Source organism: Polyodon spathula, chromosome 13 (genome assembly GCF_017654505.1).
Source record: "Polyodon spathula isolate WHYD16114869_AA chromosome 13, ASM1765450v1, whole genome shotgun sequence".
Lineage (NCBI taxonomy): Eukaryota > Metazoa > Chordata > Actinopteri > Acipenseriformes > Polyodontidae > Polyodon > Polyodon spathula.
In genome coordinates, this window is record NC_054546.1 from 44,356,933 (window position 1) to 44,372,672 (window position 15,740).

Sequence of the window (15,740 nt, forward strand, 5' to 3'; positions counted from 1 at the left end):
AACGAAAGCCGTCTAATTAAAAGAATTGTAATTTTAATGTCAAAAGGAATTCTAATGTCAGAAGTCCATTACAGATCATGCATGTGATGGTCTTGCTGCAGTGGATTTTGCTTCACTGTTACAGTGACTGTTCACTGTTGTGAATCCAACATCTCATCACTATGCATGCAAAGCCATATATCTAAACTAGGAGCAGGGTGGTCTTCATAGCTACAGTAGGTGATTTTAACATGAGCATGTTCTAATGATACTGGGTATCATTAGAGTTTCACATGGGCATGTACTACATACAGTGTTTCATTAGTGCAGTCACTATATTGTAGACAGACCCATCCATACATGTGGTCAACAATATGTATATTCCTCTCTGTGCAGTATACAAGCGACTAGCAACGCCATTAAAACCTTCCACACTGAATTAGGAAGCCCAGTCGATAGGTAAATATATATAAAAATTGCATCTTGGTAGTTGCTGCTGTTGAAATGAAACATTGCCAGTGGCAGATGCAATCCTTGAAAAGTTAGTAGAGGTTTCTAAATCCTATTTAAAGGATATTGGAAAGGGAGAGGATTAGACAATTTATCAGACAAGAGAACAAAGTGTATCTGGAAATGAAAATATGATTTCATTTGGACACATTCCGCCCCTTCATTGAGGGACAGAGCGCTCCCCAGCGTGCAGGGAGGAACACACACTTAAACATCATTCCATCAAACTGACTCTCACACTGCACTTTCTACAGATGAAACGCATCGGGAGGATTCTGGAGAAAAAAGATTAGAACTCACCTACGAAGCAATATTTAAATTAGAGCTGCTAATGGAGGCCTGTGGAAACTGTTAATGTTTCTGCTTTCCTCTGAGGAATTGAGAATCCGAGATTCTTTTATAAAGAAACCAAGAAAAAAAAACACCTCAAAGAGCTCAAAGTGATTCTGTTTCCCACTCTCGGCTGGCTTTGTGTTACAATTTCTGTAAGAGAAATGTTAGTTTAAGCATTCGAATCATCTCACAATAATACTGCTTTATTGCTCTGTTCCTATTAGGGAGTTAATGTTTGCTTCTGATGGCGTGTAATTGTGCTCCGGTTTTTTTCTTTCTCTCTGCTCCCAATTGCCCAATCAGCGGCACAAGGGACAAGAAATAAATAGCCTAATGCTATTTTAATTACAGAAAACATAATGTGCTAAGCCCACACAACTTTAAGTAACTTTTTTCCTCTGATAAAACTGGAAGAAGTTAGTGTTGGGAGTCTGGGATTAATTCAGGACAAGTCCAAGACAGCTACATTGCTCATGCTAGCACTGCATTGCTCATACTTCTTTGCCACTGAAAGAAGTACAGACAATTTCAAACTGATTTTTTTTATTTTTTATGGAGAAGTAAGTGTGTGAGTAATATGTTCATGTTATGATTATTTTGCACCTCATTAAATTCTTTGTGTTTATTTATTCTGTTTTGTTTGCGCGTGCTCTTCTTTGTTTTATCTTGAAACCATGCCTTTTACATTTCCTTGGCTGACAACCCAATAAGAAGTGTGACCGTAGAGGATGAAGTCCAGTTGCCTGCACACAGCCCCTGCTCTTTAGAGGTTCTTGGTGAAGATTTTGGCTCCTCCAGCAGCACTGCACCTCTCTGCATGTGCTGGGACAGTTTGGCAGGATCTCAAACCCATAGTCTTCGGGTCTGGAGTTTAGAAGCCAGTATTGATTTTCACTTTGTCAGGCAGAGGGGCAGGTTCTGTCTTCTATGAAAATACAGTTACCTCTTAGTCAATAAGAGTAGAAAGACAGGGGAGTGCCGGTGCCAATCAAGATATTGGATAGTAGATCCACCCTGATTGGAGTTTTATTGGAGTGTTTGCCAGGGCACTGTTCACATGTATTGCATGTCTGGTGCTTTCTTCATGCTTACATACAAACTCTATATTAACCACATGGCAGTTTCCTATCCTGAAGTTTAGGGAACTATTCTCCAACTCTGATGTAACTCTGTACAAGGTTTCATTGCCCTTTGCAAAGAATAAATGACATTGAATCCTGGAAAAACTATTATTATTTTATCACACGCACCTCATGAGAGCTAGTTAAAGCCGAGTATCCCCCTGTGTGCGTGACATTCGCCAACATGTTAAGTACCCTCTTCCTGTAATTAATTTGAAAATGTATTTGTACCTATAGCTATGGAAATAAAGAGAAGGGGAGACAGAGGTGCTCCCTGTGCACGTTTCTAGCCAGGGAAACTACGTCCTTGCCAGCTGGGACTTTTACAAAAAAAAAAAAAGGCTCTTTTTAAAACCCTTTTATGGTCAGCATCGCGACGGTTCACGAAACATGCAAGTATTTGGACTTTGTCAAAAGCTGTGAAATATTCAGTAACAGAAAGAAAAGCCCTGCTGACTTGAAGTGTAGTTTTAACCAGCAGCATCCCTTTTTTCTTTGTTCTTGTCATGTTGCTATTTTTACACAGCGGTATGTGCTAGCTAGGTGAACACCGACTGGGTGATGTAAGGGGCTCTTGGTAACTTGCTAATGAGGCTCGGACATGCAATGCTCCTGCCACGGGGCTGGTATGCACTAGAACCTGGGAAGTGTCTGAAACGCCAATCAGATCAATATGTCTGGCAAAGCCAAGGAGCAGAAAGGAAGCAGGCTTCAGAACAGATGGAATAATGTGGAACCAAATCCAGCCTCCTTGATGGAAGAGTCATGTTATAGAAGCTAATCCTGAATGTGGAATTTAAATAATAACCATGCTTTTAATCAACCTCTTCCTGGCTGTACTAAGCTTAGACGTGAAAACCACACTGTCCAAGTCGAACCCTTCTGTACTGCAAAACCAAGTCTAATGTACAGGGCTTCAGTCTGGCAAATCCACACCTTATCCTCAAGTACCTCTGCAGGTCACTTTGTTTGGGTTTAAATTCCCTGATTTACGCAGAGTCATCAAGGCAATCCAGATCTGCGGGAAAATATGCAAAAAAACTGTGGAAAGGTTAGGGTAGATCTCTGCAGTGTCCTGCGGAGCACCTTATAATAACGGCTCATACAAATGTAAGGTTATATATGTCAGGTCACTTTAGCAAGCTGTTTATGATAATTATGAATACGCTACAGAATACAACATATCTGTTCCACAATTTCTGAGGAATTCTGTTATTCTCTGATTTGGACTGCCTCCAGTTATCAGCGTAGCTTCATACTGTTCCCATCCCTAGTGCTGTCTGCATGCTGTCTCGTGCTGTGGAAACCAGAGTCTAGCTGTTTGTGGTTCTGGAATGAGGTCTGCGCTCGAGGAGGCAGAGGAGGTGGAAGTACGGTTGATCATCACGATAGCAAAGGTATTCAATTAAATCAGGTTTGGAAAATGCTGCATTGAAAAACTCAAAGCTGCCTCCTGGTTCTCAAGTCATTTTCAGAGCATTATAGCTTTTAATTAAGAAATGTCAGAGGAAATTACACAATCCAGAAACGTCCTCCGGTGATCTGAAATGAATTGCCTAACTGCTTTTTCACAACTCTTCTTCTTTCTGGGGAGCAGTGCTTGGCTGTGAAAGGAGTTAGTTACTTTCCCTTCGTTCTTTCATTCCTAACTAATAACGAGAGACAGATGAACCCTTGTTAATGATTTCCTGGACTCCTGCTCTCTTTGAGGTGCTTGGCTATCAGCACTCCTCTCGCGCACGAGTTTAATAGGGGCTCTGAGAGGAGCGCCATGGTTTGGGAGGACAGACAGGCTGTATGAATGACAGGGTTGAGGTCAAGATCATCACTCTAGTGTACCCTATTAGCAGCGCCTGGTGTATTTTTTTTTTTTCTTCCTGACAAGGTGTTAAAATCTTCACTGCCCTCCTCTGCTGGCACATTCAAGCAGCCTCAAGTTTTGGTAGAAGATTAAAATGTTATTTTGCTAATTTAAGCCCATAGCTGCTCGGTGAATTCCTGCTCTCAAACAGGTGAGAAAGTGTTTAGAACAGGCTCTCTCTCTGTCTCTCTCTCTCTCACTCGCTCTCTGTCTCCTGCTCGCGCTCTCTCTCTCTCTGTCTCTCTCTCGCTCGCTCTCTCTCATTCACTCGCTTGCTTTCTCTGTCTCTCTCTCTCTCTCTCTCTCTCTCTCTCTGTCTCTCTCTTGCTTGCTCTCTCTGTCTCTCTCTCTCTCTCTCTCTCTGTCTGATAGTGGTAACTCATGCGAGAAGACTGACGAGGAAAGCAGCATGTTTTAGTCCTCTCATCCCTGCCTCACACATCAACACTCACTGCACTTTTTTTTAATTTTTTTAAATTTTTTTACACAGTAATAAGAAACAACAGCAATATGAAAATCAAAGTGAGGTGCTGCAGTTGTGAGCTTGTCCGGGGCAGTGGGGATGGGAGCAGAGATTCTAAATAGGGAATTGGGGGAGGTGCTTTTGCCTGAATGAGTCTCATGTACGGCACTTTTATCCAGCAGTACAGACGCTAATAGAGAGGGCGGGGGGGGACATTTCTAACTGGCCCCGGCTCACTGACCTGGGGCAGCAGGGTTCTCCTATTGATTTCTTGTCAGTCCTGGACATTTAACAGGTGTTTTTTCTGTTTTCCAGAGTTCTGCACAATATGACTGCCTGCATGGTTTCAGCCTGCAGGTCTGTGCCTGGTCTCGAGATTATGATTTGCTCTGTCTGGTTCTCCATGTGCAGTGTTACCAGCGCTTCGGCACAGTGATTTGCTGTCACTTTTTACAAGTGTTGCACGTCTTAATCCAGTAAAGCACTTCATTACATGATCTGTACTTGGATGAAGAGAGGTGCATCTGCCTCTTCGAGGCTCACAACCTGTCTCTTATCAGTTGTTTCTTTAACCAGCAATGGATGATCTTCTGTTTTGTACCAGTACCCTTGTACAATAGTCCCTCCTCTCTTCCACAGGACCCTGTTTCTTCATCCACACTCGGCAGAGGAAGGGAATTACAATGGAAAAGGGAGGTGGGGGTGGCTGGAGTTTAGCGCAGGGTACTGATGAACGCCCGGGGAGTCTGGAGCGTAGCGCAGGATACTGATGAACGCCCGGAGAGTCTGGAGCGTAGCGCAGGGTACTGATGAACGCCCGGGGAGTCTGGAGCGTAGCGCAGGGTACTGATGAACGCCCGGGGAGTCTGGAGCGTAGCGCAGGGTACTGATGAACGCCCGGGGAGTCTGGAGCGTAGCGCAGGGTACTGATGAACGCCCGGGGAGTCTGGAGCGTAGCGCAGGGTACTGATGAACGCCCGGGGAGTCTGGAGCGTAGCGCAGGGTACTGATGAACGCCCGGGGAGTCTGGAGCGTAGCGCAGGGTACTGATGAACGCCCGGGGAGTCTGGAGCGTAGCGCAGGGTACTGATGAACGCCCGGGGAGTCTGGAGCGTAGCGCAGGGTACTGATGAACGCCCGGGGAGTCTGGAGCGTAGCGCAGGGTACTGATGAACGCCCGGGGAGTCTGGAGCGTAGCGCAGGGTACTGATGAACGCCCGGGGAGTCTGGAGCGTAGCGCAGGGTACTGATGAACGCCTGGGGAGTCTGGAGCGTAGCGCAGGGTACTGATGAACTCCTGGGAGCAGGGAGCTTTGTCCTCAGAGAAAGGGATGGAAAAAGAAAAGCAGTACTAGTCCAGGCACAAACCTCCTTCCCTCCAATCAGGAAATGAGCTTCTTGCAGCAGGATCCTGCTGAAAATCCTAGGATGACTTGTTGGGATCTTGTTGTATGCAAAATGTTCCTGTTTTTTGTATATATAAATATATACTGTATTTTGTTCTTTTTGTCTTGTGGTGTGAATTTCGCTGGAGGGATTTGATATCTGAGAGTGTGGTTCTTCATGCCTCAGGGGGCACATTCTAAGAACTTTACCTATTTCTATTTGGTGATTGTACATCCCTCTCTCCCCTCCCACTCTCCAAGTCCCTCCGGGGCAGAGCTGTTGATCTGGATACCTCTTTATTTATGTTGATGTCTGTAGCAGCAGATCGCATTTAACTCTTTTGTTAGTTAAAGTAAGACTCCAGATTTTTGCAGTGAGTAAAAACCTTTGGGAAGTACATGATTGCTGAAGAATGCATAAGGCTCCAGGTTCTGTGTCAATGTGTCAGTTTAACTTCACAGTGCACTGTACTCTGTCACACTGTCTTCTGTTTCTTAATCTTATTTTACTTCTTTCCTTGAGGCTGTGTTTTATTTCCCTTATTTGTAATCCTTTGATGTAACAGTATGTAAAGGAGGCAATAAAACGACACACACTGAATAGAAGGATGATGTTGATTATGTATTAGAAGAAGCTGGTTTGAAATGACAAGCAAATATCAATCTCCTGGTCATCACAGTTGCATGGTGAGCTCAAGTATTTGTTGACGGCTCTTTTTAGGAAAATGAGTAAGTCAGTCAGCCCTGTGTGTGTCTCTTAGCTGCCTCTCTCTGTTAGTGGTGTAGAAATCGGCTTCAAGATTTCACTTGCTTTCCACCCACCTGTTTTTAGATGTGTTGCAGAGTAAGCTGCTCTGTTTTCTCCCCTCTTGTTTGCCTCCCACTACATTAATAACCTTTGTCCGTATTGCCAAACCTTTGATTTTCTCCCAGTCTTACCCGCCTCGCTGAAGTTTTTCAGCACTTCTCAGACAGCCTGTTATTAGTCTCCCGTTAAAGTTGCTGCACTTCGTTGTGTGTGTGTGTGTGTGTGTGTGTGTGAGTATTAGTCTCATACATTTTTTTTATGTTGTAAAATGCACAAAGGAATAGAGATACAGCCCTGTAATGTCTTTTCTTAAAGGGTTAATGGGTGCATCTCCTGTGAAAATAAAATATTGATATTGATGGAGTGAAGGATGTCAAGCGCTACACCTTGTCTCAAATAATTGTTTAAATGCAGCCAGGCAGAACTAGACCTGCTAATTGAGTTTGAGGCAACAAGGTGCTGTACTGTGATGTGGAAGTGGAGCACAGATAGCTGCATCCATGAATTTTGCAGAGGGACCTTTTAAAAAAATAAAACAAAAAAATAAATCCTTCTTAAAGTGTAGCATGCTTGTCTAGTACCATACATTTCCTTCCAAATGTCTGGGAGTGCTGGACCTGGTAATGCACCATGCTGTCCTCTGCTTCCCAATGCCTGCGAGTGCTGGACCTGGTGATGCTCCATGCTGTCCTCGGCTTCCCAATGCCTGCGAGTGCTGGACCTGGTGATGCTCCATGCTGTCCTCGGCTTCCCAATGCCTGTGAGTGCTGGACCTGGTGATGCTCCATGCTGTCCTCGGCTTCCCAATGCCTGCGAGTGCTGGACCTGGTAATGCACCATGCTGTCCTCTGCTTCCCAATGCCTGCGAGTGCTGGACCTGGTGCTGGACCTGGTGATGTTCCATGCTGTCCTCGGCTTCCCAATGCCTGTGAGTGCTGGACCTGGTGATGCTCCATGCTGTCCTCTGCTTCCCAATGCCTGCGAGTGCTGGACCTGGTGATGCTCCATGCTGTCCTCCGCTTCCCAATGCCTGCGAGTGCTGGACCTGGTGATGCTCCATGCTGTCCTCTGCTTCCCAATGCCTGCGAGTGCTGGACCTGGTGATGCTCCATGCTGTCCTCTGCTTCCCAATGCCTGCGAGTGCTGGACCTGGTGATGCTCCATGCTGTCCTCTGCTTCCCAATGCCTGCGAGTGCTGGACCTGGTGATGCTCCATGCTGTCCTCTGCTTCCCAATGCCTGCGAGTGCTGGACCTGGTGATGTTCCATGCTGTCCTCTGCTTCCCAATGCCTGTGAGTGCTGGACCTGGTGATGCTCCATGCTGTCCTCTGCTTCCCAATGCCTGCGAGTGCTGGACCTGGTGATGCTCCATTCTGTCCTCTGCTTCCCAATGCCTGCGAGTGCTGGACCTGGTGATGCTCCATGCGGTCTTCTGCTTCCCAATGTCTGCGAGTGCTGGACCTGGTGATGCTCCATGCTGTCCTCTGCTTCCCAATGCCTGCGAGTGCTGGACCTGGTGATGTTCCATGCTGTCCTCTGCTTCCCAATGCCTGTGAGTGCTGGACCTGGTGATGCTCCATGCTGTCCTCTGCTTCCCAATGCCTGCGAGTGCTGGACCTGGTGATGCTCCATTCTGTCCTCTGCTTTGCTGTGCTGTTGCTGTAGCATATGTGGCTCTGCACGTGCTGTAGTATATGTGGCTGTGCACGTGCTGTAGTATATGTGGCTGTGCACGTGCTGTAGTATATGTGGCTGTACACTGTCCTGAGGGTTGGCACGTGGATCAGGAGCTTTGCTTGCCTGCTTCTATTCCCTGAAAGACAGCACAGTACAGAAAGGGTTACAGACGCTAAGCCCTGTGCACACACAGTTTTTGACTAGCTAACAGCAGCTGCGAAGTCGTGCTGATAGATTAAAAGCAGCTCCCAGCCCTGAATGAAGTACATTAGGGCTCCCGCTGGGCCAAGCCGGGGAGAGGCCTGCACAGCTGTCATTTAGGCCAAGTTTCCAACTGCAAGCTAAAGGAGAGCTGTAACTTCCAGAAACAATGAAACAATTGAGCATTTCCAAAGACAGGGACGTAATCGTTTACAAGGGATCAAAGGAGATGCCTACCTTCAAACAAGCACCTCAGAAACAGTGAGGCTGGGACAGATGCCTGCCTTTTACCTACATATTTTTATATTTTATTCTTATTATACTTATTTGAAGTTATTTATTTTGTGTTCTTTGTGTTAATGATGGCGGGCAGGTATGCTAATTGCTCTAGCAGCAAAGAGAAAAGGAGTCCTTTATCTCTGTCCAGCCTCCGAGAGCTCCCAGGGTAGCGCTGCCTCCAGCTGTTTTCTGTAACAAGGGTGGAAAGTTTGCACAGTACCAGTCCACAAGGAAATACTCCTTTCAAGCCCTGGCAGTGTCATTAATGCTATAGATCTGGAAGAGGAGATTTTAGGTTATTTGATTCTTGCTTTTCCCCTAATCCCTAGATGGGCCTCTGTCCCAGAAGCTCAGGGCCGGGAGGTAGGGGTGTTTCACACACTGACTTCCTAACAGAAACGTGTTCCTGTGGATCCTGAGCGATGCAACTCACAGGACACCCATCAGTCTCAGCACAGCCCTGGCTGTTCTGTTCAACTGCTCAACAGGGGCTAACATTGCACGGCCTGTTTTGTTATTTCTTGTCTCAAATGTACATTTTAGAATTTGCTGATTGAGAATGCCGTGTATTGCCCTGATCGAATGCTGCATGGCTTTCCCGCTATGCAATTGTATTTGGGTCCGTTTAGGCTCCCTACTGCTACTGCAGAACTCTTCTGCTCTATTATTATTATTATTATTATTATTATTATTAATAATATTTCATGCGGATGAAGGAGAAGGTTGAAATATTATTCTGCGCTCTCGGCTTGTGTTCTGGCTCTGTGTAGCTCTATTACAGCAGCCCTCCTCTCCCTTTTCTTTGTTATAGTAAAACCAGCCATTGTTCTGTTTTGCACACTGCAGAGAGCCCGGGGAATGTGTTTTCTGAGCAGTCAGAATATACATGAAAAGAGAGCTGCTGTGCTTGTGCAGCGTCCCTGGATAAATCGGGCCCGGCAGTGAGGCCCCTTGGTGGAACCAGAGCAGCATTCATATTCCACTCCATCGCCGCATGGAGCAGAGCGGGACGGGCCGGCCAATCGCAAGCCTGACAGTAAGCCTTTTGATTTCGCATGGAAGCCTCTGTCAAGCTGGGCCCAGGGAAGGGGGTGGAGCCCCGACTGGACACCGCACTGCTGCCGGATTGATTTCCCAGCCCCACCGCAGAGCTGCTTGATTGGAATAGTTGGAATTTGATTGCTGCGGTTTAGCCACCACCCCCCCAATATCTGACTGGGAGCAGCCCTGGCTCACAGGCGGTGATTAACCCTGCTGCAGCTAATTACCTGCGATAGTCTTGCAGCATCTTTTATTGTCTTAATAACCCTCTTAAATGAGAGCTGATAGGTGAAGCAGTTTGGATGAGACTGCAGCTCAGATGTGTTTGTTTGTACTTTCGATTGTGTTAACAGTTACAAATTAGGTTGGTGTTTTCAATGAAAAAAATTTAAAAAAACACTTCCGGCAAATTCTTATTAGGGCAGGACTCTCTTCATCCATAGAGGAACATGGACTGTGCTGATTGAACTGTATGCAGTATAATGACATGGACTGTGCTGATTGAACTGTATGCAGTATAATGACATGGACTGTGCTGATTGAACTGTATGCAGTATAATGACATGGACTGTGCTGATTGAACTGTATGCAGTATAATGACATGGACTGTGCTGATTGAACTGTATGCAGTATAATGACATGGACTGTGCTGATTGAACTGTATGCAGTATAATGACATGGACTGTGCTGATTGAACTGTATGCAGTATAATGCTGAACTGTAAAAACAAATAAACACATCTACAGCCAGTGTTTGACAGAAACAAAGCTAGATTGTTTAATAGTGAACTCAATTGCCATTGACTCAGTATGCGATAGATATTTGCCTGTCCACTCCTATATACCATCATTGCCTGGCCGCTCCTCTGTAACATCAGTGCCTGTCCGCTCCTCTGTAACATCAGTGCCTGTCCGCTCCTATATACCATGCACATGCTCATTGTTAGATGCGTTTACGTTACGGTGAATGCTTGTTAAGCAGAGGTTTCCATTGGTGTAGCTGGCTGGGGAGAGCAATGTTGTGTTCATGCAGTCTGCTCCTGCCTCGTCCCGTATCGATGAGGGGAGGGGGGGCTCATTTGTATGCAGAGGGGGTTAGCTGGAATTGACGGCAGCGTGACCCAGGGGAGCGGTGAATGTACTGGGAACACGAGCTGATGAGAGCGAGCAGTCTGCAAGATTAGAACAGAGTCCTGGTCTCTCGGTATAGAGCCTTCCTCGTGCTTCCGTTTCCATCAGCCCACCTCAAAGCCTCACCACTGGCAGACAAGACCTGAAACATTGAGCGGCTTACACAGGGCAGACTGACCCCTCCAGGGATTTCCCTTTCCCTCCTTCTCTTCCCCAGTGTTTGTTCAGCTGCTGCTGGAGACTGAGTTACATGTGCCAGTGCCACATCCTTGCGGTGCGTGTTTTGAGATCTGTTAGCCATTATGCAGCCTGTTGCACTAAACAAAGTGACCCCGCTTCACGAGAAGGCAGCAATTACAACATTCCTAGAAATTAAGGCTTCTTGTTTTTTTTATTTTTTGGGTTTAGGAAGCTGTCATTACCTCCATCTCTCTGCATTCAAGCTACCGTAGTAACCTCTCAGATGTACTCAAACTGGGCATCCTCCTCCAATCCAGAGTAGGGCATTGAAGCCCATTGCTGTGCGGTTAGGGAGGTGGAGCTGCCCCCTGAGGCTTCCTGGGAGTGCTGGTGCCAAGGAGCAGGGAGCCTCAGTGAGTATCATTGCTGCTCAGTGTCAGCTCCCTCATTTTTGGTATGTTTGTCAGACTGTCCAACTCCCATATGCTGCTTCAGTATGGAAATCTGAAAACAACTGATATTGGCAGTTCCAGTTCTTGCACTGACCTGGACCTTTTATAGCTTGGCTTTGTTAATCTGTACAGTAAAGGGTCTGCATATTAATGACATCTTAATGTTTTAATGCCTGTTTCTGGACAGATGACTTTGTCATAAGTGGTTAAAGGTTGAGGGGGCGGCGATCAGTGAAGTCATCCCAATTGAAATGTAAAATGTTTTCACTTGCAGCGCAGGTCACAGTTCACACCCCAGCCCCCAGGGGAGAGAGAGAGAGAGATCAGAGCAATTAGCCCAGAACAGCCCCGGCACTCGCTCTCTCTCCTGCCTGTGCCATGTTGTTGTCTGAGTGCGACTTCAAAACCAAATTGTAAATTGTTTTATTTAAATCGTTTTTTTCCTTGAAACGACGCAGATCAGCAGTTTCCTTTCATGTGCGCGTGTGATTAATGAAGTCTGATCAGCGAGATCCGACAGCCTCTTCATGCCTTCGGATGTTGCTACACTGGTGCTATGAAGATGCTGAAGTAGGCTTCAGTGAGGAGGAGAGATTGAAGCCCTCCCACTGCCTCTCCTTGAACACATCCTAGAGGTGTCGACCTCCCTACTACTCTGCAAGAGCGAGCAGAACGTCATGCCAATTAAAACAAAAAGCAACACTTTCCAGTAAGTGGCAGTTCAGAAGTCCTGAAGCATGGGTGCAGGATTTCTCACACACTGATTAGTATTATAAAGTAATTTGATGGGCTACAATACATGGGCTCCTATGTAATTGCATTGAGTCCCTGTCAGTATCCAGGTATAATGCACATCCCATATTGTTACAAAACATCTGGGGTAAGCCACTGACGAGACAGCCAGATGTGCGTGTGTTTATTTTATATTTATATAAGAGATCAGCTGTTTGTTCTGAACTTTGCTTTGGCTCTAAACAGATGTTCTGTATTAAAATATGCTCCCCTTTACAAAATGCTGTGAACATTTTATATGGTATGTACAGTAGAAAAAAAAATTCAATAAAGTGAATTGGAGGGGGGGTTTAATTGTGACAAACTAAGTTACTATCAATTTGAGAGGCTAATGCTGTTTGATTTCAATGAGTCTTGTTAGGTTGACAGGTGTAATATGTTAACAGGATAAACAGCCTTTTTGAAAACCCCAGTTAAGATGAAAAAATGTCCTACAAACACTCCAAATACTGAACTGACATATTTCCTTTGTTGTGAATCTGTGTGCATTAATATTGATTTTTGACTCTGGTCTTTGAAATCCTATTTCTGCTCTCCTGGGCTTTCCTGCGCTGCACTAATAATGCATTGTCATCCCTAATATCTCACATCATTGACACAACAGTATTCATATTAGTGCCTTTTACATTCAAGTAACCTTCAAACAGCTCGTGTTGGATGCATTGTTTCACCAAAGGGCTTAACAGTGCTAGGCTATTTTTAAAATGGGCTTAGTGATCTGATATTTAAATATCAGTACAAGCTTCCTTCATATACAGACACTGTGCATGAGATGACACTGATTGACAACAGTTTCAGACACAAGATCATATAGAATAAATGTAAACAATTTGGCAGACCCTGTGAATTACTGAGACACAGAGAGGCTCTTCCTGCCAGTGGAAGACAATATTAAGTGGCAGGCCACTCTGCTTCCCCTGAATAGAATTGCTCGGGAGCAGGCTGTTTAGAATGAGCTGTGTTTGTGCTTCGGGGAGGGAGGGGGTCGACTCTGCGCTCTCTGTAATGCCTTCCTGGTGGGGCAGCAAACAGTCTCCTGAAGCAGCTGGGATTCCCAAAGTTTACTGTTTGTTCCTGCAATGTGCAACTAATAGAGTCCGGGCATAAAGTAGCACCTTCATGTGTATAGGCTGGACGATTCAAACCTCCTTCCAATCTTCCAGCGACGACTTCTAGCTGATGGAGGCAGCAATGCCTGATCCTATGAGTAAAAAAATTAAAAAGCTCTGTGAAGCTATTCCAGTCTGTTGATAGCTTCTTTGACAAGAACAGCTTCTGAGGGGAAGAATCTTCCTTTAAATAACTGCCGAGCTGAAGCAGCGTGAAGAGTCCCGATGCTTGGAAAATGGCTCCAGACACCCCCGATTTGGAAAGGTGAAGAGACCCTCATTTGGAATAAGCTTCCCTGTGTGAGATGCTGCCAGCAATGTCTGTGCTGGGTTAGAAGCTTGTGCATGCATCTGATTTCAAACAAGCTTTACAAGGAGCCCATGATTAAATAAAACAGTGTCAGCCTGCGCTTGAAGCCCGCTCGCTGGAGCGCTGAACTGCTAACTTAAGCAGTCTGTGTGAGGCTGCTACTGTCTGATCAAAGTATGAGGCTGCTACTGTCTGATCAAAGTATGAGGCTGCTACTGTCTGATCAAAGTATGAGGCTGCTACTGTCTGATCAAAGTATGAGGCTGCTACTGTCTGATCAAAGTATGAGGCTGCTACTGCCTGATCAAAGTATGAGGCTGCTACTGTCTGATCAAAGTATGAGGCTGCTACTGTCTGATCAAAGTATGAGGCTGCTACTGTCTGATCAAAGTATGAGGCTGCTACTGTCTGATCAAAGTATGAGGCTGCTACTGCCTGATCAAAGTATGAGGCTGCTACTGTCTGATCAAAGTATGAGGCTGCTACTGCCTGATCAAAGTATGAGGCTGCTACTGTCTGATCAAAGTATGAGGCTGCTACTGCCTGATCAAAGTATGAGGCTGCTACTGTCTGATCAAAGTATGAGGCTGCTACTGCCTGATCAAAGTATGAGGCTGCTACTGTCTGATCAAAGTATGAGGCTGCTACTGTCTGATCAAAGTATGAGGCTGCTACTGTCTGATCAAAGTATGAGGCTGCTACTGTCTGATCAAAGTATGAGGCTGCTACTGCCTGATCAAAGTATGAGGCTGCTACTGCCTGATCAAAGTATGAGGCTGCTACTGCATGTGAAAGGTAACCACTCAGGAATACAAGGTTCAGCAACTTATCCATTCATTTCTTTATTTTATTTGGCAATTTTCAATTTCTTTCTTACTATTTAGTTCTTGCATTGTTAAGCAGGCTTTTAAGCTTCCTGTGTGAGATGCTGCCTGCAATGTCTGTGCTGGTTTTTTTTTTTTGGCTGAACAGAAAGCTCTGTCTCACCTTTCCGGTGCTGGCCTGCCTGCCTGCCTCTGCCTCCTAATCCGAGAGCACGTGGTCACACGGAGCAAGGTCACTCCTACTGCTCTGGGACAGGCTCTGTGCTAGGCTTGGTGGTGGTTCCTCTGGCCTGCCCTCTCTCCTCTCTCCTTTTACCTCTCTCTTCTCTCTCCTTTCACCCCTTTCCTTTCTTCTCTCTCCCTCTCACTCTCTCTCGAGGTGCAGATGGCCACATTTGCAGGTTAACTGGAACAGCTGGAGGTGCATTATTAGCGTCCCGCTGCTCATTCATATTTGCTTAGATTTTTTTTTCTTCTTCTTTAGTGCCAGATAATTGTCAGTAGACATAGTTGGTGTATAATAATAATAATAATAATAATAATATACAAATGTGTGTATAATAATAAGAATAATAATAATAATAATAATACATAAAAAATCAATAAATCAATCAATCAATTTTATATAGGGCCTTTCATAGTGGAACACCATCACAAATCACTTTACAAGATGCAGTAAATACAAGAAAATCCATAATACTTCAAATACAGAGAAACGCATCATACGTGATATACAGTAAAAATACATAATACGTTAAAGGCAGTGGAAAGTATGTAATACATGAAATAGTATACTAAATACAGTGGAAAGTGCAGAATACATGATAGTAACATAATACGTGAAATAGTTGCAGCAGCAAATAGCAGATATTGGGCTTAAGGAGCATGGAAAGCAAGAGAGAACAGGTGGTTCTTGAGAGTTGATTTAAAGTGAGCGACAGTGGGAGCATCACACACCAAAGCTGGGAGAGAGTTCCAAAGAGTCGGAAACATGAAGCTAAATGAGCGTTGTCTAAGTGTGGTGCCCTTTTGCTTGAAAAAAACAGCCCTCTTGCTTGAAATTAAGCGACTGGATGAACAATCTGGAGCTTTAATGATGTTGTAGTTGCTCGTCTCTTTAATTTCAGCTGACACAGTGAAATTAACAAGAAATGACAGCACGCGATTCCCCAAGAGATGCCCCTGACAAAAAGCATTGTATTGAAATCATTCATGGGGATCGTTTTTAGCCAAATTTGGGAGATGATCCGTAAACACACACACACACACGTGCGTACAGTACTTC

General features: G+C 45.2%; 2 protein-coding genes across 7 annotated transcripts in view; one reads left to right on the top strand and one right to left on the bottom strand.

Annotated features, from left to right (window-relative positions):
• Positions 1-15,740, top strand: part of LOC121325480 (zinc finger protein 423-like) — a 104,261-nt gene that overhangs the window by 70,280 nt on the left and 18,241 nt on the right. For 3 of the 5 annotated variants that reach the window (XM_041267987.1, XM_041267988.1, XM_041267990.1), the window contains one exon: positions 3,218-3,340. The exons of 1 other annotated variant lie outside the window; for it this stretch is intronic. In XM_041267987.1, the coding sequence (XP_041123921.1) occupies positions 3,218-3,340 (123 nt within the window). Of the gene's footprint in view, positions 1-3,217; positions 3,341-11,196; positions 11,382-11,878; positions 12,130-15,740 lie in introns of all 5 variants that reach the window. One more of the 5 variants, XR_005951343.1, reaches the window with a different exon arrangement.
• On the bottom strand, positions 4,155-8,941 carry LOC121325481. 2 transcript variants are annotated; one of them, XM_041267992.1, is made up of 2 exons: positions 7,454-8,941; positions 4,155-7,337 (listed from the first exon to the last, which is right to left on the bottom strand). In XM_041267992.1, the coding sequence occupies exons 1-2, from the start codon at positions 7,986-7,988 to the stop codon at positions 7,015-7,017; spliced, it is 858 nt and encodes a 285-aa protein (XP_041123926.1). In that variant the 5' UTR covers positions 7,989-8,941; the 3' UTR covers positions 4,155-7,014. The 2 variants fall into 2 exon arrangements, with proteins under 2 accessions (XP_041123926.1, XP_041123925.1); XM_041267991.1 differs by having other exon boundaries at positions 7,454-8,920.

What these genes read in the sequence shown, in the direction of transcription:
- LOC121325481 (XM_041267991.1), bottom strand. Translation starts at nt 5,887, where the DNA reads ATGTACAATCACCAAATAGAAATAGGTAAAGTTCTTAGAATGTGCCCC.